Source organism: Lynx rufus, unplaced genomic scaffold (genome assembly GCF_022079265.1).
Source record: "Lynx rufus isolate CCGP_SWC_20201006 ecotype Redwood Valley unplaced genomic scaffold, mLynRuf1.p SCAF_16, whole genome shotgun sequence".
Taxonomy (NCBI): domain Eukaryota; kingdom Metazoa; phylum Chordata; class Mammalia; order Carnivora; family Felidae; genus Lynx; species Lynx rufus.
This window is the reverse complement of record NW_025814830.1, coordinates 2939869-2964389: the sequence shown is the minus strand read 5'-3', so window position 1 is coordinate 2964389 and position 24521 is coordinate 2939869. Positions and strand designations below refer to the sequence as shown.

Below are 24521 nucleotides of genomic sequence, written 5' to 3'. Positions count from 1 at the left end.
GGTCCAGAGCTGATGGCCAAGAAAGAATTCTTGAGACGTCCTTGGTGCAAAAAGGTGACTTATTAAAGGACAGGACCCTTGGGCAGAAAGAGCCACACTGGGATTGTGAAGAGTGACTGATTATATACTATGGAATTGGGGGAGGGAAGACAAAAGGGAGGCCTCCAGGACTTTCATGTGCTAAAGAGGACTCCTAAGATAAGGGAGGCCTTGCTATTGTTAAGCTAAGGTTGTTTTCCCTCCTGTAGGACGTTAACTTTTGGACAGTAGGGGGTTCCTGGAGAAATGTTCTACTCTGTATCTGCCTCAAGTATTTGTCAATGGGCTGTAGGTTATGAGGAAATCTAATTTTACCTCCCATTTCCTTCTTGCCTTTGTTCCCCACATCACTATGGAGAGGAGGGTGATGTTGGGGCTCCAGGGAACTGAGTCTATGGGTTTCTGGAAGATTGCCTTTTTCTTGTAATTTACTAAGACATAGGTAAACTGACGGAGACTCCTGTCCTGCATGACTGTGCTCTCTATCAGTTAACCATTCATTTCCTCCTTTCCTTTGTTCTTGGGCAGCCGGGAGTCCCTGAGGGATATCACACATATCCCACCTGGCAGGGTGTTTGTGGGGTGAAGGCTTGCCTTCTGCTCCCACATCAAGGTGACCCACCTCAAAATATCCATAGGCCCTAACTAATCAATGGGTTACTTACAACCAGGCACAGTTACCAAATACCAAAAGGGGTTTCCCCCTTAAAATTCTTTTTTAATGTTTATTATTTTTGAGAGAGAGAGAGACAGAGAGCAAGCAGGGGAGGGGCAGAGAGAGAGAGGGAGACACAGAATCGGAAGCAGGCTCCAGGCTCTGAGCTGCCAGCACAGAGCCTGACGCGGGGCTCGAACTCACGAGCCGGGAGATCATGACCTGAGCCTCTCAACCGACTGAGCCACCCAGACGCCCCAAGGGTCTTACCCCTTTAAATACAGCCCCCTCCCACTACCTCCCTGCAGACAGTGTCTCCCTCACTGTCTTTCCCCAGTCCCCTTCTGGTGTATTCATTAAACTTCTATTTCCTTTGTTCTGCCTTGGGTGGATTCTTTCACTACCCATGCCGCCGCCGGCTCTCACACAAATCGGGTTAGGTACCCCGCCAAAAGCACAACTTTATGAAACAAGAAACTGAAGAACAGAGGGGTTAACTAACTTGCCCAAATCTGAACAGCTGGCTTCAAACCCAGGGAGTCCAGCTCCAGAACCTTTGTACTGAATTATTATACATACATTATACATAATACATAAATGATGTGGAAATGTTGGGGTTTGGAGCTGATCACCAAGAATTCTTGAGATGTCTTTGGGGCACAAAAGGGTTTTTATATTAAAGCACGGGGACAGGACCCAAGGGCAGAAAGAGCTGCATTGGGGTTGTGAGGAGTGACTGATTACATACTTGGGAATTGGGAGAAGTAAAGATTGGGGAAGTTTCCAAAAGGATTTTCATATGCTAAAGAAGATGTGCGGGATCCCGGAAGTCTTAGCTACCGGCAAGCTAAGATTGTTTTTCCCTCTAGCAAAGCAGTAACATTAAAACAGTCGGGAGTTCCTAGAGGAACATCCTATTCACCTGTCTCAAGTATCTGTCAATGGGCTGCAGGTTATAAGGAAATTTAATTTTATCTACTTTTCCTCCTGCCTTTGTTCCCCACAACAGCAAATGCCTACAGAACTTTGTAAATAAATAATTAGAAAATGGGGACTGAGAAACAGAAAGAGAGGAATTCCTTCTGAACACTAGGTCTGGCTTTGTCTCTCTCTTTCTGTCTCTACCATTTTCTTACCACAGCTGCAGCGCACTGGGGAATGGCTCCTCTCTGTCAGTCCTGAAGGGCCAGTCCCTGTGTTTGGTCTCCGTGATTGTCAGCAACTCCTGCCAGACTAAGCTGGACCCTTGAGAAGCAAGCCCCCAGCCTACCCAGTCCTCAGAGCCTGGGGTCCCAGCTGCCTCCAGGGGAATCTGGTGACGGATGGAGAGTTTGAGTGCCAGACTCAACACCCTCTGGGATCCCATTTGCCTCTCACCATTAGCATCTCTGTTGCAGGGTGAGTTGTGGTAGGGAAGAGGGAGCAGAACACCTGGATTTTGAGCATTTATTTTTCATTTTTTAAAGCTTTCTTTAAAATTGTTTATTTCTTAAGATTTTATTTTTAAGTTGGGGCGCCTGGGTGGCGCAGTCGGTTGAGCGTCCGACTTCAGCCAGGTCACGATCTCGCGGTCCGTGAGTTCGAGCCCCGCGTCGGGCTCTGGGCTGATGGCTCAGAGCCTGGAGCCTGTCTCCGATTCTGTGTCTCCCTCTCTCTCTGCCCCTCCCCCGTTCATGCTCTGTCTCTCTCTGTCCCAAAAATAAATAAACGTTGAAAAAAAAAAAAAGATTTTATTTTTAAGTAAACTCTACACCCAGTGTGGGACTGCAACTCACAACCCAGAGATCAAGAGTCGCATGCTCCACCAACTGAGCCAGCCAGGCACCTCCTGAGTGTGGAGTTTTAAATCAGTGTGAAAATACAAAGAAAAGGCATTTTTCGGGATATACAATGCCAGTTTCTCGTAGAAATACATATACAAACAAGTAAGTAATACATCTGCCAAGGTGGGATGGATCCCAAGACTTGGTGAGGTTGCAAACGCCCTCCCTGGCTGTACGGAATGGAAGTCTTTGGAAAATGGCGGCCTCCGGTATCATAATCCTCATGGACGCGGCCATGTCCTTCCCTTGACAACCGCTGTAAGAAGACGACCCGCCGAATAGACTGTAGTACGCCATGATAACTACTGGCAGGGCGTGGCCTCACGGCTTCTACTGAGCCTGCGCACCATTCAATCCCCGGCGCGCCAAGAAACGCCCACGGGAATCGAACCCAGGCCGGAAGTGGCCCAGCGCGGCCATTTCGCTTAGGTTGTTAACTGGGTCTAACCTGTCCGTCGCCTGCGTGGGACGCTGCGGTGATTTAGGATGTCAGCAGTGGACGTCCTGTGGGGCCAATGAGGGGAACTCGGCTTGCGGTGAGTGTGACGGGCTCGGGGGACGAGTGGCGAGGGTCTGCGAGTGATGGGGTCTTTAGTGACGGGAGCTGTGGGGTAGGCGGCGGCTGCTAATCTCAGTTGGGTGATTGGCTCGGTCATTGTCAGTCTTTGCGTGTTTTCCGTGTGTGTAAGTATTTGGGGGGAACTTAGATTCCAAGTGTGTTTTAATACCAACTTTTATACTGTTGGTCCTTGACAGTCGTTCATTTGAGGACGGCGAACTGGCTTCTTGGACGGGCCTCAGGTGGCACTGGGGACGCTGGGGGAGTGACTCCCTGGAGGCAGTGATTGATGCAGGGGCAAGCGGCTTCAGGGATTGGGGGACTTGGAGGGTCCCATTGTAACATCGGGGACCAGTGTACTTGGGGACCTATAGAAACCAGTAGAGTGGGGCGCTGAGGGTAGCTTATGGGACCCTATCGACTGGAGGCCTAGGGAATGTTATGGGGGTTTCCAAGGTTTCTCCTTAGGGCCCTGTGGACGTGATCAGGGTCAGAAATTGGCAGTGGAACAGATGGATGAGGATCTCCTGTTGGGATGCATTAATTGGAAGCCGGTGTTGGGGATTATTCCGGGTCCTGTGCAACTCAGTCCCTGGGAGAGAGACATTTCTTGGCAGCCTGTGGAGCCTGGCTGTGACCGTGTTGTGTCGGGGGAGGCATTAGGCGACCTTCTGGCCATCCTGTGGTTCACTCTTCGGGGATTTCTGGAGGTCCTTGCTGTCATGACTGCATTTGGGTGTGGCGTTGGAAGGCAATTTATTATGTATTGTCAAGACATGGTAGGTGATCGGGGTCCTGATGCATGTCTGCAGGTTTTGGGGTGAAGGTAGGGGTGAAGTGCAGTAAACTTACTTTATTTTGGGAGGGAGAGGTAGAGAGCAAGCAGGGGAGGGGCGGAGAGAGAATCCCAAGCAGGCTCTGCTCGGTCAGCGTGTAGCCGGATGCTGGGCTCGAACGCAAAAACATTGAGATCATGACCTGAACCGAAACCCAAGAGTCAGGCGCTTAACCGCCTGAGCCACTCAGGCGCCCCATAAGTACAATAAATTTAAGTCTTATCTTTGTTAGAAAAGTCCGGGCTGGGGCGCCTGGGTGGCGCAGTCGGTTAAGCATCCGACTTCAGCCAGGTCACGATCTCGCGGTCCGGGAGTTCGAGCCCCGCGTCGGGCTCTGGGCTGATGGCTCGGAGCCTGGAGCCTGTTTCCGATTCTGTGTCTCCCTCTCTCTCTGCCCCTCCCCCGTTCATGCTCTGTCTCTCTCTGTCCCAAATAAATAAATAAACGTTGAAAAAAAAAATTAAAAAAAAAAAAAAAAAAAGAAAAGTCCGGGCTGTCTAGGGTGTTATGGATGGGCACGGAAATGTCCAGAAGCTTAGACACACCAGCGTGGCTGGCTCAAAGCCTCAGCTCTCTGAAGGCAACGGGAGCTAGAGATGGATGGTGTTTATGGAAGCTGACCGCGTAGGGGACCACGTGGGACAGAGGCAGCTGTGTGCAATTTAGGAGGCACAAGAGAGGGGCACCTGGGGCGCTCAGTCGGCTAAGCATCTGACTTCGGCTCGGGTCATTATCTCACGGTTGGTGAGTTTGAGCCCCGAGTCGGCCTCTGTGCTGACAGCTCGGAGCCTGGATCCTGCTTCGGATTCTGTGTCTCCCTCTCTCTCTGCCCCCTTCCCCGCTCACTCTCTGCCTCCCTCTCTCTCTCAAATATAAATAAACATTGAAAAATATATGTTAGGGGCGCCTGGGTGGCGCAGTCGGTTAAGCGTCCGACTTCAGCCAGGTCACGATCTCACGGTCCGTGAGTTCGAGCCCCGCGTCGGGCTCTGGGCTGATGGCTCGGAGCCTGGACCCTGTTTCCGATTCTGTGTCTCCCTCTCTCTCTGCCCCTCCTCCGTTCATGCTCTGTCTCTCTCTGTCCCAAAAATAAATAAACGTTGAAAAAAAATTTTTTTAAAAAAAGAAAAATATATGTTAAAAAAAAAAAAAAGGAGGCGGAGGAAAGTCTGGTTCTCTTTCGTTCCTTCTGCGGACTGAGTGACCGCAAGGCAAATTATGTAACGGCACTCAGCATCAGTTTCCTCATCCACAAAATGGGTATAATCGTGATGGTAGTGTTTAGTTGACAGGGTTACATGCAAGTAGAACCAGGTACCTGATAACCTTACTTGCTGATTTTTTTTTTAATATTTTTTTAATCTTTATTTATTTTTGAGAGACAAAGAGAGACAGAGCATGAGCGGGGGAGGGGCAGAGAGAGAGGGAGACACAGAATCAGAAACAGGCTCCAGGCTCCGAGCTGTCAGCACAGACCCTGATGCGGGGCTCGAACTCACGGACCGCGAGATCGTGACCTGGCTGAAGTCGGACGCTTAACCGACTGCGCCATCCAGGCGCCCCTTACTTGCTGATTTTTATCCAGCGTTCACCGCATGCCGCGCAGGTGCTGGAGGCGTCGTAAGCCTCATCAGCATGTACCAGTTTCCCGTCGCCTGTGATAAAAACTTGCATTTCCATTTTGGAAATTGCAGTTAAAGTAACATCTTCATATTCTCACAGCTAAAAGGTGGCAGAGCTACAATTCAACCGTCCTCTAGAGCAAACTCTTACTGTGATTAGGATCTTGGGGCGCCTGGGTGGCTCAGTCGGTTAAGCGTCCGACTTCGGCTCAGGTCATGATCTCGCGGTCCGGGAGTTCGAGCCCCGCGTCGGGCTCTGTGCTGACAGATCAGAGCCTGGAGCCTGCTTCCGATTCTGTGTCTCCCTCTCTCTCTGACTCTCCCCCCATTCATGCTCTGTCTCTCTCTGTCTCAAAAATAAACGTTAAAAAAAAAAAAAACCTGGGATCTTCTGAGCTTTTATTCCATAGCAGTGGGGTTTTGGAGTGGTGGTGGGGGTTCAGAGCTGACGGCCAAGAAATCTTCAGCGGCGCCTGCGTGGCTCATTTGGTTGAGCGTCTGACTTCGGCTCAGGTCGTGGTCTCCCGGTTTCCCGCGTCGGGCTCAGTGCTGACAGCTCAAAGCCTGCAGCCTGCTGCGGATTCTGTGTCTCCCTCTTTCTCTCTCTCTGCCCCTCCCCCACTGGTGCGTGCATGCACGTGTTCTCTCTCTCTCTCTCTCTCTCTCTCAAAAATAAACGTTAAAAAAAAAATCTTGAGACAGATGTCTTTGATACACAATGGTGATTTTATTAAAGCATGGGAACAGGACCCGTGGGCAGAAAGAGCCTCACTGGGGCTGTGACAGGTGACTGGTTATATACTATGGAGTTGGGGGAGGGAAAGGCAAAAGGGAGGTTTCCAAAAACGATTTTCATGTGCTAAAGAAAAGAAGACTCATAAGATACTAGAAGCCTAGCTGTTGTTAAGCTAAAGTTGTTTTTTCTCTAGCAAAGCATTAACATTAAGACTGTAGGGAGTTCTGGGAGGAATGTTTCACTCTGGCCTCTATGCACTGCAGGTTATAAGGAAATTTAATCTTATTTACCGTTTCCTTCTTGCCTTTGTTCCCCACATCTTTATGCAGGGGAGGGTGATGTTAAGGCTCCAGGAGACTGAGTCTGGGTTTCTGGAGGTTAGGCTATTGATAAAATTGTCTTTTTCTTGTAATTTACCAAGACTTCTGTAAACCCACGGGATTCCTGTCCTGCTTGACTGTGACCTTGGTCAGTTAACCAGGTCAGTTAACCATTCGTTTTCCCTTTTCCTTTGTTCTTGGGCAGCCACGAGTGCCTGAGGGATATCACATGTATCCCACCTGGTGGGGTGGGGGTTGCGGATGTTAGCTTGCCTTATGATCCCACATCAATAGTATCTAGCATAGGGGCACCTGGGTGGCTCAGTCAGTTAAGCGTGGCTCAGGTCATGATCCCAGGGTCGTGGGATCGAGCCCCGCATCAGGCTCTGTGCTGACAGCTTGGAGCCTGCTTGGGATTCTGTTTCTCTCTCTTTCTCAAAATAAATAAATAAACATTAAAAAAAAAATTGTGTCTAGCACAGTGGCCTTCCCCGAAGGACTCTCGAAAATACTTGCATGGAGCAAATGTTCGATGAATGACTGTGTGGGTGTTCCCTCTCCAGGACTTCCCGGTGGCTCTGCAGAGCCCCCGGATCAGACCACACCAGTGACACTGTTGGTCTCCTTAGAAGCCCAGCCAGACTCTCCCCCGCGGCTCTGACTGAAGCCTCCAGATGCCCACCCAGCTTTGGGCTCCCGGGAAGAAAGGACTTGCCCACAAGAGAGACCGAGAAGTGAAGCCCAGAGGAGACATGACTGCTGGCGAGGATTTGTCCCAGAGGTCCCAGGCCCTGGGTTCAGAGGAGCAGGATGGACCATGCGAGGTAAGCAGGAGCCACTCCAGGGACAGTTTCCAGAAATTGAGGGCCGATACAGAAAGCAGCAGATTCTGGACTTTGTGTCGCTCAGACCATGTGCCTCCGCCTGCAGAGAGCGGGCCGCGGGGGCTGATGTCCCCTCGTTCACAGGCCGTCTGTATCGTAGAGGAAACCAAACCGGGCTGATGGAGGGGAGGCTTGGCCCTGGGGCAGAGGAAGAGGAAAAGGTAGCTCCTGATGCGGGTGAGAAGCCCCAGCCACTGGCAGGGAAATGCGAAACTTCATCCACCACTGGGTGTGTCCGCATGTTCTCAGCCGCTTGCCCCCTACCTGACTTGTCTTTACCTGCTGGCAGGGGTTTGCTTGGTTTCCCGTCTCCGCACGGGTCACAGGAACATAGGATACTGGAGCGAGAACTGCCTTCGAAGGACACGTGTGGGTTTTCCTGTTTTCAAGGTGAATAAAAATGCCAGAGAATAGTGTTTCTAAGTTGCCCCAGATATTAATATTTAATATATGGAAATAAGAAAGAAAGATTCTTGGGTATACTCAGGACTTCCTAAATTACAAGTTAGTCTGTGTATTTAAAGACATTGGGTGTGTTTTTTCTTTTTAATTTTTTTTTTAACGTTTATTTATTTTTGAGACAGACAGAGCATGAACGGGGGAGGGTCAGAGAGAGAGGGAGACACAGAATCCGAAACAGGCTCCAGGCTCTGAGCCATCAGCCCAGAGCCCGACGCGGGGCTTGAACTCACGGACCGCGAGATCATGACCTGAGCCGAAGTCGGCCGCTTAACCAGCTGAGCCACCCAGGCGCCCCATGACATTGTGTGTTTTAAAACAGTAATGGATGGCCATAATAATAAACCGTGTGTCACTGCCTTGTGATGGGTTTATAATCAGTTACAGAGAGATGTCCTGTTTTTTAAGTATAGTAAATGCATGGGTTATTACCACTGTGAACCAACATACTGTGAGAAGATTATATATTTCAATTATGTTTAAAATCCACTCCACCTGACAGAAACATTTGATACTAGAAAACATCGAAGAACATTAAAACTATTAAAAATAAATGCCGAGTAAAAATCATTTAAAAATTAAAAGATATTGCCGCAGATATTTAAAAGTCATTCTTTTTTTTTTAAAAATGTTTATTTTTTGGGGCGCCTGGGTGGCTCAGTCGGTTAAGCGTCCGACTTCAGCCAGGTCACGATCTCGCGGTCCGTGAGTTCGAGCCCCGCGTCAGGCTCTGGGCTGATGGCTCAGAGCCTGGAGCCTGTTTCCGATTCTGTGTCTCCCTCTCTCTCTGCCCCTCCCCCGTTCATGCTCTGTCTCTCTCTGTCCCAAAAATAAATAAACGTTGAAAAAAAAATTTTTTTTTAAATGTTTATTTTTGGGGGGACCTGGGTGGCTCCGTCCGTTAAATATCTGACTTCGACTGAGGTCATGATGTCGGGGTTCCAGGGTTTGAGCCCCTCATCGGGCTCTGTGCTGACAGCTCAGAGCCTGGAGCCTGCTTCTGATTCTTTGGCTCTCTCTCTGCTCTCTCCCTGCCCCTCCCGTTTGCACTGTCTCTCTCTCAAATACATAAATAAAAACTTAAAATGTTTATTTCTTTTTGAGAGTGAGAGCATGAGCAGGGAAGGGGCAGAGAGAGGAAGACAGAGAATCCCAAGCAGGCTCTGCACTGTCCACACAGAGCCTGCTGTGGGGCTTGAACTCCCAAACTGTGAAGTCATGACCTGAAATCAGGAGTCAGACGCTTAACCTACTGAGCCACCCAGGTGCCCCCGTAAAAGGCATGCCAAAAATGAAAAGGTAAAACACCCAAAATTCACCCAGAACTGTCCAAGATCTTTGTTGTGTGACTGTGTTAGTTTGCTTGGGCTGCCGTCACGAAGTGCTACAGCCTGGGTGGCATAAACAACAGAAATGTATTTTCTCATGATTCCAGGGGCTGGAAATGCAAAGTCAAGACGTCAGCAGGGTTCTTCCTTCTGAGGCCTCTCTCCCTGGCTTGTAGATGGATGGCTTCTGACTGTCCTCGTGTGATCTGCCCTCTGTGGGGGTCTGTGTCTCATTTCCTTTCCTTTTTTTTTTTTTTTTCTTTTTTCTTTTTTTCCCTTAATGTTTACTTATTTATTTTGAGAGAGGGAGAGAGGATCCAAAGCAGGCTCCTCACTGGGGAGGAGCTCGATTTCATGAACTGAGATTGAGACCTGAGCTGAAGTCAAGTCAGCTGCTAAACTAGCGGCTTAACCAGCTGAGCCACCCAGGTGCCCCTTAATCTTTTATCAGGACCCCCAGTCATACAGGATCAGAGCCCACTCTACTGACCTCATTTTAACTTGGTTACCTCTTTTATTTATTTTTTTGACTGTTTCTTTATTTTTGAGAGAGAGGTAGAGACAGTGTGAGCAGAGGAGGGTGGGGCAGAGAGAGAGAGAGAGAGAGACACACACACGTACGCAGAATCCGTAGCAGGTTCCAGGCTCTGAACCCACAAACCACGAGATCATGACCTGAGCCAAAGTCAGACAGACAGACAACCAACTGAGACACCCAGGCTTTTATTTTTTTTTTTTTTAATTTTTTTTAACCTTTTTTATTTATTTTTGAGACAGAGAGAGACAGAGCATGAACGGGGGAGGGGCAGAGAGAGAGGGAGACACAGAATCGGAAGCAGGCTCCAGGCTCTGAGCCATCAGCCCAGAGCCCGACGCGGGGCTCGAACTCACGGACCGCGAGATCGTGACCTGGCTGAAGTCGGACGCTTAACCGACTGCGCCACCCAGGCGCCCCTTGAGACACCCAGGCTTTTAAAAGACCATGTCTCCATGGTACTGGGGGTTAGGACTTGGCCATAAGAATTTTCTTGGGTGCGGGGAGCTTGGAGGGGAGACACAGTTAAGCCCATAAACGGTGACAAACAGTACATCGTAGGTAAATGCCTTTCCTTTTGCCTTGATGTGTGTTGAACTGTTAAGAGCAGGATTGAAAGCGTGTTCAAGTGGGTGTTATGACACGTTACTTCATATCGGCTCATTTCCTTTTAGATGATGAAAATAATTTTGCCGGCTTGCCCTGGTTTTCGTTTTGCCGTTTCAGTAGATCCTCCCGTTGCTAATTCAGATTTTCACTCAGCTTCTGTTCGTCTTAGGCTATTTGCCAGCAACATTCGCATAGTCTTTTCATCGTGGTCTTCCCTCGGCTTCTGCCAATATTGTGTTGTTATTCTCTACTTTTTAAGCCTGTTAATCTGATCAAAAATAAATAGATGCCACGGCTGCTTTAATTTGTATTTTTTACGTTGTTGCTTTATTGGTCTTTTTAAATTGGAGTGTAGTGACACAATGTTACGTTGGTAACAAGCGTACAACATATTAAATTGACAAGTGCTATCATCTGTCACCACAAGTGTTCGCTATGCTGTATCTTTTATCCTTGAGACTCACTGGTTCCATAGCTGGAAGCCTGTACTCCCCACTCCCCACCTTTGCCCATCTCCCCATCCTCCTCCCCTTCGGCAACCACTGGTTCTCTGTTTATGGGTCTGTTTCTGCTTTGCTTGTTTATTCGTTTTGTTTTTTAGATTCCACATACAGGTGAAATCATACGGTATTCGTCTCTGACTTATTTCACTTAGCACAAGACCCTCCCGGTCTATACACGGTATATACACACACGTATGTCTAACATTTATACGCACACCGCATCTTCTTTATCCGTTCACCTGTTGATAGATACTTAGGTTGCTTCCATATCTTGGCTGGTGTTAATAATGCTGCAATAAACATAGGTTACCTCTTAAAAGACTGTGTCTCCAAATACAGGCACACTCTGAGGTACTGGGGGTTAGGACTTCGACAAGTCCTAACCTTTTCAAGTCAGTGTTTCCATTTTCTTTGGGTAAATATCCAGTAGCGGAAATACTGGATTGTGTGGTGTTTCTATTTTTAATTTTTAGGGGACCCTTCATGCTGTTTTCCACAGTGGCTGCACCCATTTACATTTCTACCCACAGTGCGTGAAGGTCCTTTGGTCTCCACATCCTTGCCAACACTTGTTACTGTCTTTTTGTTTTTTTGTTTTGTTTTTGTCTTTTTACATGAAAGTTATTGTCAAATTGGTTTCCATACAACACCCAGTGCTCATCCCGACAGGTGCCCTCCTCAATGCCCATCGCCCACCCTCCCCTCCCCCCCCATCAACCCTCAGTTTATTCTCAGTTTTTAACAGTCTCTTATGCTTTGGCTCTCTCCCACTCTAACCTCTTTTTTTTTTTTTTTCCCTTCCCCTCCCCCATGGGTTCCTGTTAAGTTTCTCAGGATCCACATAAGAGTGAAAACATATGGTATCTGTCTTTCTCTGCCTGACTTATTTCACTTAGCATAACACTCTCCAGTTCCATCCACGTTGCTACAAAGGGCCAGATTTCATTCTTTCTCATTGCCAAGTAATATTCCATTGTATATATAAACCACATCTTCTTTATCCATTCGTCAGTTAATGGACATTTAGGCTCTTTCTATAATTTGGCTATTGTTGAGAGTGCTGCTATAAACATTGGGGTACAAGTGCCCTTATGCATCAGCACTCCTGTATCCCTTGGGTAAATTCCTAGCAGTGCTACAGCTGGGTCATAGGGTAGATCTATTTTTAACATTTTCAGGAACCTCCACACTGTTTTCCAGAGCGGCTGCACCAGTTTGCATTCCTACCGACAGTGCAGGAGGGTTCCCGTTTCTCCACATCCTCGCCAGCATCTATAGTCTCCTGATTTGTTCATTTTAGCCACTCTGACCGGCATGAGGTGGTATCTCAGTGTGGTTTTGATTTGTATTTCCCTGATGAGGAGCGACGTTGAGCATCTTTTCATGTGCCTGTTGGCCATCTGGATGTCGTCTTTAGAGAAGTGTCTATTCATGTCTTCTGCCCATTTCTTCACTGGATTATTTGTTTTTCAGGTGTGGAGTTTGGTGAGTTCTTTATAAGTTTTGGATACTAGCCCTTTGTCCAATATGTCATTTGCAAATATCTTTTCCCATTCCATCAGTTGCCTTTTAGTTTTGTTGATTGTTTCCTTTGCTGTGCAGAAGCTTTTTATCTTCATGAGGTCCCAGTAGTTCATTTTTACTTTTAATTCGCTTGCCTTTAGGGATGTGTCAAGTAAGAAATTGCTGTGGCTGAGGTCAGAGAGGTTTTTTCCTGCTTTCTCCTCTAGGATTTTGATGGTTTCCTGGCTCACATTCAGGTCCTTTATCCATTTGAGTTTATTTTTGTCAATGGTGTAAGAAAGTGGTCTAGTTTCATCCTCCTGCATGTTGCTGTCCAGTTCTCCCAGCACCATGTGTTAAAGAGACTGTCTTTTTTCCATTGGATGTTCTTTCCTGCTTTGTCAAAGATTAGTTGGCCATACGTTTGTGGGTCTAGTTCTGGGGTTTCTATTCTATTCCATTGGTCTATGTGTCTGTTTTTGTGCCAATACCATGCTGTCTTGATGATTACAGCTTTGTAGTAGAGGCTGAAGTCTGGGATTGTGATGCCTCCCGCTTTGGTCTTCTTCTTCAAAATTACTTTGGCTATTCGGGGCCTTTTGTGGTTCCATATGAATTTTAGGATTGCTTGTTCTAGCTTTGAGAAGAATGCTGGTGCAGTTTTATTGGGATTGTATTGAATGTGTAGATAGCTTTGGCTAGTATTGACATTTTGACAGTATTTATTCTTCCAACCCATGAGCATGGAATGCTTTTCCATTTTTTTGTATCTTCTTCAGTTTCTTTCATAAGCTTTCTATAGTTTTCAGCATATAGATCTTTTACATCTTAGGTTAATTCCTAGGTATTTTATGATTCTTGGTGCACTTGTGGATGGGATCAGTTTCTTTGTCTTTCTGTTGCTTCATTATTAGTGTATAAGAATGTAACTGATTTCTGTACATTGATTTTGTATCCTGCGACTTTGCTGAATTCATGTATCAGTTCTAGCAGACTTCTGGTGGAGTCTGTCGGGTTTTCCACGTATAATATCATGTCATCTGCAAAAAGTGAAAGCTTAACTTCATCTTTGACAATTTTGATGCCTTTGATTTCCTTTTGTTGTCTGACTGCTGATGCTAGCACTTCCAACACTATGTTAAACAACAGCGGTGAGAGTGGACATCCCTGTCGTGTTCCTGATCTCAGGGAGAAAGCTCTGAGTTTTTCTCCATTGAGGATGGTATTAGCTGAGGGCTTTTCATAAATGACTTTTACGATGTTTAAGTATGTTCCTTTTATCCCGACTTTCTCAAGGGTTTTTATTAAGAAAGGATGCTGGGGGCGCCTGGGTGGCGCAGTCGGTTAAGCGTCCGACTTCAGCCAGGTCACGATCTCGCGGTCCGTGAGTTCGAGCCCCGCGTCGGGCTCTGGGCTGATGGCTCAGAGCCTGGAGCCTGTTTCCGATTCTGTGTCTCCCTCTCTCTCTGCCCCTCCCCCGTTCATGCTCTGTCTCTCTCTGTCCCAAAAATAAATAAACGTTGAAAAAAAAAAAAAAAAAGGATGCTGAATTTTGTCAAATGCTTTTTCTGCATCGATTGATGGGATCATATGGTTCTTATCTTTTCTTTTATTCATGTAACGTATCACATTGATTTGTGAATGTTGAACCAGCCTTGTAGCCCAGGAATGAATCCCACTTGATCATGGTGAATAATTCTTTTTATATGCTGTTGAACTCAATTTGCTAGTATCTTGTTGAGAATTTTTGCATCCATATTCATCAGGGATATTGGCCTGTAGTTCTCTTTTTTTTGCTGGGTCTCTGGTTTGGGAATCAAAGTAATGCTGGTTTCATGGAATGAGTCTGGAAGTTTTCCTTCCCTTTCTATTTTTTGGAACAGCTTCAGAAGGATAGGTATTATCTCTGCTTTAAATGTCTGTTAGAATTCCCCAGGGAAACCATCTGGTTGGTTATTGGGAGACCACCATCTCTTATTTGTGAGAGATTTTTGTTAACTGATTCAATTTCTTCGCTGGTTATGGGTCTGTTCAAGTTTTCTATTTCTTCCTGTTTGAGTTTTGGAAGCGTGTGGGTGCTTAGGAATTTGTCCATTTCTTCCAGGTTGTCCAGTTTGTTGGCATATAATTTTTCATAATATTCCCTGATAATTGCTTGTATCTCTGAGGGATTGGTTGTAATAATTCCATTTTCATTCATGATTTTATCTATTTGGGTCATCTCCCTTTTCTTTTTGAGAAGCCTGGCTAGAGGTTTGTCAATTTTGTTTATTTTTTCAAAAAACCAACTCTTGGTTTCGTTGATCTGCTCTACAGTTTTTTTAGATTCTATATTGTTTATTTCTGCTCTGATCTTTATTATTTCTCTTCTGCTGGGTTTGGGGTGTCTTTGCTGTTCTGCTTCTATTTCCCTTAGGTGTGCTGTTAGATTTTATATTTGGGATTTTTCTTGTTGCTTGAGATAGGCCTGGATTGCAATGTATTTTGCTCTCAGGACTGCCTTCACTGCATCCCAAAGCGTTTGGATTGTTGTATTTTCATTTTCGTTTGTTTCCGTATATTTTTTAATTTTTTCTCTAATTGCCTGGTTGACCCATTCATTCTTTAGTAGGGTGTTCTTTAACCTCCATATTTTTGGAGGTTTTCTAGACTTTTTCCTGTGGTTGATTTCAAGCTTCATAGCATTGTGGTCTGAAAGTATGCATGGTACGATCTCAATTCTTTTATACTTATGAAGGGCTGTTTTGTGACCCAGTGTGTGATCTTGGAGAATGTCCCATGTGCACTGGAGAAGAAAGTATATTCTGTTGCTTTGGGATACAGAGTTCTAAATGTATCTGTCAAGTCCATCTGGTCCAATGTAACGTTCAGGGCCCTTGTTTCTTTATTGATCCTGTGTCTAGATGATCTATCCATTGTTGTAAGTGGGGTGTTAAAGTCCCCTGCAATTACCACATTCTTATCAATAAGGTTGCTTATGTTTGTGAGTAATTGTTTTATATATTTGGGGGCTCCCCTATTCAGTGCATAGACATTTATAATTGTTAGCTCTTCCTGATGGATAGACCCTGTAATTATTATATAATGCCCTTCTTCATCTCTTGTTACAGCCTTTAATTTAAAGTCCAGTTTGTCTGATATAAGTATGGGTACTCCGGCTTTCTTTTGACTTCCAGTAGCATGATAGATAGTTCTCCATCCCCTCACTTTCAATCTGAAGGTGTCCTCAGGTCTGAAATGAGTCTCTTGTAAACAGCAATTAGATGGGTCTTATTTTTTTTTTATCCATTCTGATACCCTGTGTCTTTTGGTTGGAGCATTTAGTCCATTTACAATTCAGTGTTATTATTGAAAGATATGGGTTTAGTGTCATTGTGATGTCTGTAGGTTTCATGCTTGTAGTGATGTCTCTGGTCCTTTGTGGTCCTTGCAACATTTCACTCACAGAGTCCCCCTTAGGATCTCTTGTAGGGCTGGTTTAGTGGTGATGAATTCCTTCAGCTTTTGTTTGGGAAAACCTTTATTTTTCCTTGTATTCTGAATGACAGACTTGCTGGGTAAAGGATTCTCGACTGCAGATTTTTCCCGTTCATCACATTGAAGATTTCCTGCCATTCCTTTCTGACCTGCCAAGTTTCAGTAGATAGGTCTGCCACTAGTCTTATGGGTCTCCCTTTATAAGTTAGAGCGTGTTTATCCCTAGCTGCTTTCAGAATTTTCTCTTTATCCTTGTATTTTTCCAGTTTCACTATATGTCATGCTGCAGAAGATCGATTGAAATCACGTCTGAAGGGAGTTCTCTGCGCCTCTTGGATTTCAATGCCTTTTTCCTTCCCCAGATCAGGGAAGTTCTCAGCTATGATTTGTTCAAGTACACCTTCAGCCCCTTCTCTCTCTTCTTCTTCTGGAAGTTCTCTGTTTCTCCCCTCATACTCCTGGATTTTTTAATCTTTTTCTCAGCTTCCTCTTTTTCCATAATTTTGTCTTCTAATTCACCTATTCTCTCCTCTGCCTCTTCAATCCGTGCTATGGTCGCCTCCATTTTATTTTTCACCTCATTTATAGCGTTGTTTAGCTCCTTGTGACTATTTCTTAGTCCCTTGATCTCTGTAGCAATAGATTCTCTGCTGTCCTCTATGCTTTTTTCAAGCCCAGTGATTAATTTTATGACTATTATTCTAAATTCTTGTTCCGTCGTATTGCTTAAATCGTTTTTGATCAATTCGTTAGCTGTCGCTACTTCCTGGAGTTTCTTTTGAGGAGAATTCTTCTGTTTTGTCATTTTGGGTAGTCCCTGTGGTGGCTCCAAACTGCAGGGCACTTCCCCTGTGCTGTGTGGAGTAACTTGTGTTGGTGGGCGGGGCTGCAGTGAGACCCGATGTCTGTCCCCAGCCCACCGCTGGGGCCACAGTCAGACTGGTGTGTACCTTATCTTCCCCTCTCCCAGGGGCAGGACTCACTGTGGAGTGGTGTGGCCCCTGTCCGGGCTACTTGCACACTGCCAGGCTCGTGGTGCTGCTTCGATGGGATCTGGCGTATTAGCCGGGGTGGATCTGCAAGGTGCACGGGGGTGGGAGAGGCAGGCTCAGCTCGCTTTGCCTTCGGTGGTCCGCTTCGGGAGGGAGGCAGACCTGTCGGAGGGATGGATCCCCAGAAGCACAGCGTTGGGTGTTTGCGTGGTGCAGGCAAGTTCGGTGAGGGGAACTGGTTCCCTTTGGGATTTCGGCCGGGGGATGGGAGAGGGAGATGGCGCTTGCCAGCGCCTTTGTTCCCCGCCATGCTGGGCTCTGTCCTCCGGGGCTCAACAACTCTCCCTCCCGGTGTCCTCTTGCCCTCCCTGCCCTCCCTGCCCTCCCTGTTCTCCCCGCTCTCCCCGCTCTCCGAGAGCAGAGCTGTTGACTTTTAACATTCCAGATGTTAAGTCCCGCTGGCTGTCAGAACACACTCGGTGCGGCCCCTCCACTTTTGCAAGCCAGACTCAGGGGCTCTGCCTTGCCAGGCGGGCTGCCCCTCCACCGCCCGGCTCCCTCCCGCCAGTCCGGGTAGCGCACCGACTCTCCGCCCTTCCTACCCTCTTCCGTGGGCCTCTCCTCTACGCTTGGCTCCAGAGTCTCCGTTCTGCTCGTCTTCTGGCGGTTTTGTGGGTTATTTAAGCAGATGTGGGTGGAATCTACGCGATCGGCAGGACCAGGTGAGCCCAGCGTCCTCCTAGCTGCCATCTTCCTGTTACTGTCTTCTTGATACTAGCCATCCTGACAGGTGTCAGGCATATTTTTTGGGTGTGAATTAACTTTTTTCTTGCCCTTTGATTTATAATTTATGTTTATATTGTATATTTTTGTTTGTCTTAGCCTCTGGTTTTCAAATATATTTTCTAATACTCATCACCCATATACGTACATTTCTGAGACATTTGGCACTTTTTCCTTTGCAGGTGGTTTTGGTTTTATTTGTACATAGAAAAGACTGTTTTGCTAGGCTTGTAAATAATAACAGCTGTCTTTGCAAGCACCGCTGTGTGGCAGATGATGGAAATTGTGTGACACAGTCTAGGCTTCCTCTCGCTGGAAGGTCTGTCCTGTTCCCCTTACCTCTCCTCCCAAAGACCAGCTGTTACATAGACTTACACAGTGTTCCAGCTTAAAAAAGCAAACAAACAGCTGTCAGCATTGTCTCTTCTCCTTAGAGGCAATGAACTTTTACCCTATTAACTAAATATTTGGGTATTTATTTCCTGATCTTTTAATGACACTCTTACAAAGCTGTGTGATACTGAGATTTAGGAGAAACGAGGATATTTGGTCTTCATCCATGGTTCCTGGCTCACAGCCCCCCAGATCCTTGGAATTTTCCTGAGCCCTAAGCAGCAGGGGCATCTTCTGTCATAATATTTGGTCTTGTCTTCAGTTCCTGGCCAAAAAACCAAACCTTTTAGAGCCATGACCCTGGTGTGTGTCAGCCCCTGTCCACCACTATTGGGTTTATACAAGTAAGGGGAATTTTGGAAATCCCCTAAGGATGGTGGTTGCCAAGGGAACCAGCCCTGTGATTGGAGGGTCGGGGCTTCCAGCCCCACCTCTTCACCTCCAGAGATGGGGGAGGGGCTGCAGGTGGACTCAGTGACCCAAGGCCAGTGATATACTCCAAGTCAATCACAGCTATGTAATAAAGCTTCCAGAAACACCCAAGAGTGTGGGGTTTGGGAGCTGCCAGGTGGGGTGGAGGTGCCCCGAGAGTGGCTCACTGGAGGGGAGCATGGGAGCCCTAGCCTCCTTCCCCCACACCCCCTGTCCAGGGCATGTCTTCACCTGGCTGTTAATTCATATCTTTTACTATCTTTATAGTGAGGGATCCAATGGAGTAAATGGGTTTCCTTAATTCTTGGAGCTGCTCTAGCATGGTTTTTTGTTTTGCTTTTTTTTAATGTTTGTTTATTTTTGAGAGAGAGAGAAACAGCATGAACAGGGGAGGGGTAGAGAGAGGGAAACACAGAATCCGAAGCAGCTTCCAGGCTCCAGGCTCCAAGCTGTCAGCACAGAGCCCGACGTGGGGCTCGAACTCACAAACCATGAGCTCATGACCTGAGCCAAAGTCAGACGCTTAACCCACTGAGCCACCCAGGCGCCCCTTCTCTAGCATGTTAATTGAGCCCAGGAAGGGGGTCATGGGAACGTCTAATTCCAGCCCCCCTTGCTGATCAGAAGCACGGGTGATAGCCGGGGCTTCCAGGAGAGTGCCCTCACCTGTGGGATCTGACACCACCTCCAGGTAGATGGCGTCAGAATTAAGTTGAGCTGTAGGCCACCCCACTGTAGGGATCCCGCCTGGTGGTGTGAGGGGATCCCCCTTCCTCCACCCATACGGTGGAACTTGGTCCAGAAAAAAAAAAGCACTACCTCAGAGTCTGCTCGGGTTGCCATTGAGCATCTTTATTTTTTTAATTAAAAAAAAAAAAGTTTAATGTTTATTTTTGAGAGAGAGTGAGTGGGGGTGGGGCACGCGCGCGCACACACACACACACACACACACACACACACACACACACTATCCAAAGCAGGCCCTAGGCTCCAGGCTGGGTGCCATCAGCACAGAGCCCAATGTGGGGCTCGAGCCCATGAACCTGAGATCATGACCTGAGCTGAAGTCAGAGGCTTAACTGCCTGAGCCACCCAGGCGCCTGGCATCTTTTGTGTTCTTCCACCCGCAGCACTCATGTGCATGCCTTCATGCCTACTCTTCCTAGAGGTCAGCTTCTGCTCAGAGTAGTATTCCCTGTTTTGTTTTGTTTGAAAGTTTGTTTATTTTTGAGAGAGACTCCCAGGCAGGCTCTGCACTGGCAGCTCGGAGCCTGACGCGGGGCTCGAACTCATGAACTGTGACGCTCAACTGACTGAGCCACCCAGGGGCCCTCACAGTCCCCGTTGTAAAGGGAAATCGCTTCTCCTGTGTGGCTCCTTTACCCACACAGAACACGGCGCCTCTGACTCTCCTGGTCACCAAATGCGTGGAGATTTTTCCCCACAGCCACTCATTTCCCTGTGACACCAGCTGGGTGTCCTGCAGTTTGTCAGCAGAAACTCCTGGGATGCCACGATTTGGTCACAGGCAAGGGGAAGCTTTGCTGCCACGATTTGCAGACTGGGGAGACCACAGCTTTCGGCTGTGAACGGAAAGCCCACTCCAGAGGGGAAGGTTTAGGCTTAAATAGGCAAAACCTGCAAGTTTGTCCCCTTGTCGAGGGTGGTCAGACCCCAGACTTCAACCTCAGGAGCAGACGACAAGCAGGACCCAGCCCTCCGTTTCCGGCAGTGGCTCCAGGGTGTGGCGGCTGAGGAGGAGCACAATACCATGTGTCTTCCCGTGAGTTTTGCTGAATTTTGTGCGGGCCCATCGCCACAGGCTGTGCTGACTTTTATTCTTCAGGGTCATCTGGCCTGGTGAAAATTTCTGTTTTCTCTCCCTTGCCATGAGGGAACCCATCTTGTCCGTTAGCTGTTGCTGTCTGATTATTGGGGTCTTTTGTTCTCAACGTTAAAAAAATTTTTTTTTCTTGGGGCGCCTGGGTGGCTCAGTCGGTTGAGTGTCTGACTTCGGCTCAGGTCATGATCTCGCAGTTCATGAGTTCAAGCCCCAGGTTGGGCTCCGTACTGACAGCTCAGAGCCTGGAGCTTGCTTCAGATTCTGTGTCTCCCTCTCTCTCTGCCCCTTCCCCACTCATGCTCTGTCTCTGTCTCTCAAAAATGAATAAACGTTAAAAAAATTTCTTTTTTTCTTTAAGTGTATTTATTTTGAGAGAGAGAGCAAGCATGAGTAAGAGGGGGGGCGGAGAGAGAGAGGCAGAGAGAGAATCCTAAGCAGGCTCTGTGCTGTGAGCACAGAGCCTGGCGTGGGGCTCAAACTCATGAATTGTGAGATCATGACCTGAGTAGAAATCAAGAGTCAGACGCTTAATCAACTGAGCCACCCAGGTGCCCCTTTTGTTATCAAATTGAACTCCATTCTGGCACTGTCTAACCATAGATAGGGTCAGATCCCACAGGGTAAGGGCTCACCCTACAAGGCAGCCCCTCTCCCCCAACTTCAGATGCCAACCAAAACTCCAGTGGCCTTCGGAGGTTCCTAGGATCCCCGCCTTGGGTTTAGTTAATTTTCAGGAGTAGCCCTCAGAATTCAGGAAACCATTACTACGATACCCGTTTGCTGCAAAGGATATTAACTAATAAGAATCAACAGCCAGATGAAGAGATCCATCAGGTGAGATTCCAAAGGAGCTTCTGTCCCCAGTCAGCGGCCCCGAAGGGTGCCCTGGGGACTGGATCTGGTTCCACAGTCGGGAAGCTGTCCAGACCCCGCCCTTGTGGGTGTTTATGGAGGCTTCATGACACAGGCAGGGTGCACGAAATCATCGGTGATTGGCCATTTTCCACCTCCAGCCCCTCTCCCCTCCCTGGAGGTTGGGGGTCAGTTCTAACCCTCCAGTCACTGCTCTGGTTCCCCTGGCAACCAGCCCCCCATTCCTAAAACTCACCTCATCAACATAGTAAGAGACACCTTTATCACTCTTCCTCACTTAAGAAATTTCAAGGGTTTGGGGCACATGGGTGGCTCAGTCACTTGAGTATCAAATTTTTGCTCAGGTCATGATCTCACAGCTCATGGGTTTGAGCCCCACATCGGGCTTTGTGCTGACAGCTCAGACCCTGGAGCCTCATTTGGATTCTGTGTCTGTCTCCTTGCCCCACCCCTGCTTGCACTCTCTCTTTCTATCAAAAATAAAATCAACATTAAAAAAAGTTAAAAAGTTTTCAAGGTTCTTTTGTTTGTTTTTTTTAATTTACATCCAAATTAGTTAGCATATAGTGCAACGATGATTTCAGGAGTAGATTCCTTACTGCCCCTTACCCATTTAGCCTCCCACAACACCTCCAGTAACCCTGTTTGTTCTCCATATTTATGAGTCTCTTCTGTTTTGTCCCCCTCCCTGTTTTTATATTTTTGCTTCCCTTCCCTTCATCTGTTCTGTCTTAAATTCCCCATATGAGTGAAGTCACATTTGTCTTTCTCTAATTTCGCTTAGCATAATACCCTCCAGTTCCATCCATGTAGTTGCAAATGGCAAGATTTCATTCTTTTTGATTGCCGAGTAATACTCCATTGTATATATATACCACATCTTCTTTATCCATTCGTCCATCGATGGACATTAGGGCTCTTTCCATACTTTGGCTGTTGTTGATAGTGCTGCTATAAACATGGGGTGCATGTGTCCCTTCGAAACAGCACACCTGTATCCCGTGGATAAATGCCTAGTAGTGCAGTTGCTGGGTCGTAGGGTAGTTCTATTTTTAATTTTTTGAGGAACCTCCATACTGTTTTCCTGAGTGGCTGCACTAGTTTGCATTCTCATCAGCAGTGCAAAAGAGGTCCTCTTTCTCCCCGTCCTTGCCAACATCTGTTGATGCCTGAGTTGTTAATGTTAGCCATTCTGACAGGTGTGAGGTGGTATCTTTTTTTTTTTTTTACAAATTTTTTTAAATATATGAAATTTATTGTCAAATTGGTTTCCATACAACACCCAGTGCTCATCCCAAAAGGTGCCCTCCTCAATACCCATCACCCACCCTCCCCTCCCTCCCACCCCCATCAGCCCTTAGTTTGTCCTCATTTTTTAAGAGTCTCTTATGCTTTGGCTCTCTCCCACTCTAACCTCTTTTTTTTTTTTTTCCTCCCCCTCCCCCATGGGTTCCTGTTAAGTTTCTCAGGATCCACATAAGAGTGAAACCATATGGTATCTGTCTTTCTCTGTATGGCTTATTTCACTTAGCATCACACTCTCCAGTTCCATCCACGTTGCTACAAAGGGCCGTATTTCATTCTTTCTCATTGCCACGTAGTACTCCATTGTGTATATAAACCACAATTTCTTTATCCATTCATCAGTTGATGGACATTTAGGCTCTTTCCATAATTTGGCTATTGTTGAGAGTGCTGCTATAAACATTGGGGTACAAGTGCCCCTATGCATCAGCACTCCTGTATCCCTTGGGTAAATTCCTAGCAGTGCTACAGCTGGGCCATAGCGTAGGTCTATTTCTAAGTTTTTGAGGAACCTCCACACTGTTTTCCAGAGCGGCTGCACCAGTTTGCATTCCCACCAACAGTGCAAGAGGGTTCCCGTTTCTCCACATCCTCTCCAGCATCTATAGTCTCCTGATTTGTTCATTTTGGCCACTCTGACTGGCGTGAGGTGATATCCGAGTGTGGTTTTGATTTGTATTTCCCTGATGAGAAGCGACGTTGAGCATCTTTTCATGTGCCTGTTGGCCATCTGGATGTCTTCTTTAGAGAAGTGTCTATTCATGTTTTCTGCCCATTTCTTCACTGGATTATTTGCTTGGTGAGCTTGGTGAGTTTGGTGAGCTCTTTATAGATTTTGGATACGAGCCCTTTGTCTGATACGTGATTTGCAAATATCTTTTCCCATTCCGTTGGTTGCCTTTTAGTTTTGTTAATTGTTTCCTTTGCTGTACAGAAGCTTCTTATCTTCATGAGGTCCTAGTAGTTCATTTTTGCTTTTAATTCCCTGGCCTTTCGGGACGTGTCAAGTAAGAAATTGCTACAGGTGAGGTCAGAGAGGTCTCTTCCTGTTTTCTCCTCTAGGGTTTTGATGGTTTCCTGTCTCACATTCAGGTCCTTTATCCATTTTGAGTTTATTTTTGTGAATGGTGTGAGAAAGTGGTCTAGTTTCAACCTTCTGCACGTTGCTGTCCAGTTCTCCCAGCACCATTTGTTAAAGAGACTTTTTTCCATTGGATATTCTTTGCTGCTTTGTCAAAGATTAGTTGGGCATACGTTTGTGGGTCTAGTTCTGGGGTTTCTATTCTATTCCATTGGTCTATGTGTCTGTTTTTGTGCCAATACCATGCTGTCTTGATGATTACAGCTTTGTAGTAGAGGCTGAAGTCTGGGATTGTGATGCCTCCCGCTTTGGTCTTCTTCTTCAAAATTACTTTGGCTATTTGGGGCCTTTTGTGGTTCCATATGAATTTTAGGATTGTTCTAGCTTTGAGAAGAATGCTGGTGCAATTTTGATTGGGATTGCATTGAATGTGTAGATAGCTTTGGGTAGTACTGACATTTTGACAATATTTATTCTTCCAACCCATGAGCACGGAATGTTTTTCCATTTCTTTAAATCTTCTTCAGTTTCCTTCATAAGCTTTCTATAGTTTTCAGCATACAGATCTTGTACACCTTTGGTTAGATTTATTCCTAGGTATTTTATGCTTCGTGGTACAATTGTGAATGGGATCAGTTTCTTTATTTGTCTTTCTGTTGCTTCATTGCTAGTGTATAAGAATGCAGCTGATTTCTGTACATTGATTTTGTATCCTGCAACTTTGCTGAATTCATGTATCAGTTTTAGCAGACTTATGGTGGAGTCTGTTGGATTTTCCATGTATACTATCATGTCATCTGCAAAAAGTGAAAGCTTAACTTCATCTTTACCAATTTTGATGCCTTTGATTTCCTTTTGTTGTCTGATTGCTGATGCTAGAACTTCCAACACTATGTTAAACAACAGTGGTGAGAGTGGACATCCCTGTCGT

At 46.6% G+C, this 24521-nt stretch overlaps 1 protein-coding gene and 1 non-coding gene across 3 annotated transcripts in view; both read left to right on the top strand.

Annotated features, from left to right (window-relative positions):
* The first annotated feature begins 2515 nt into the window (after positions 1 to 2515).
* The window catches only part of ZNF175 (zinc finger protein 175), a 35348-nt gene continuing 13342 nt past the window's right edge, over positions 2516 to 24521 (top strand). The window contains exons 1-2 of one of the 2 annotated variants that reach the window (XM_047077467.1): positions 2516 to 3053; positions 7154 to 7414. In XM_047077467.1, the coding sequence (XP_046933423.1) occupies positions 7265 to 7414 (150 nt within the window). In that variant the 5' untranslated portion in view covers positions 2516 to 3053; positions 7154 to 7264. The remainder of the gene's footprint in view (positions 3054 to 7153; positions 7415 to 24521) is intronic. The other variant, XM_047077468.1, reaches the window with a different exon arrangement.
* On the top strand, positions 17918 to 18043 carry LOC124511950 (small nucleolar RNA SNORA28). The gene has a single exon (XR_006961991.1). It is a non-coding gene; the product is annotated as a small nucleolar RNA SNORA28 (small nucleolar RNA).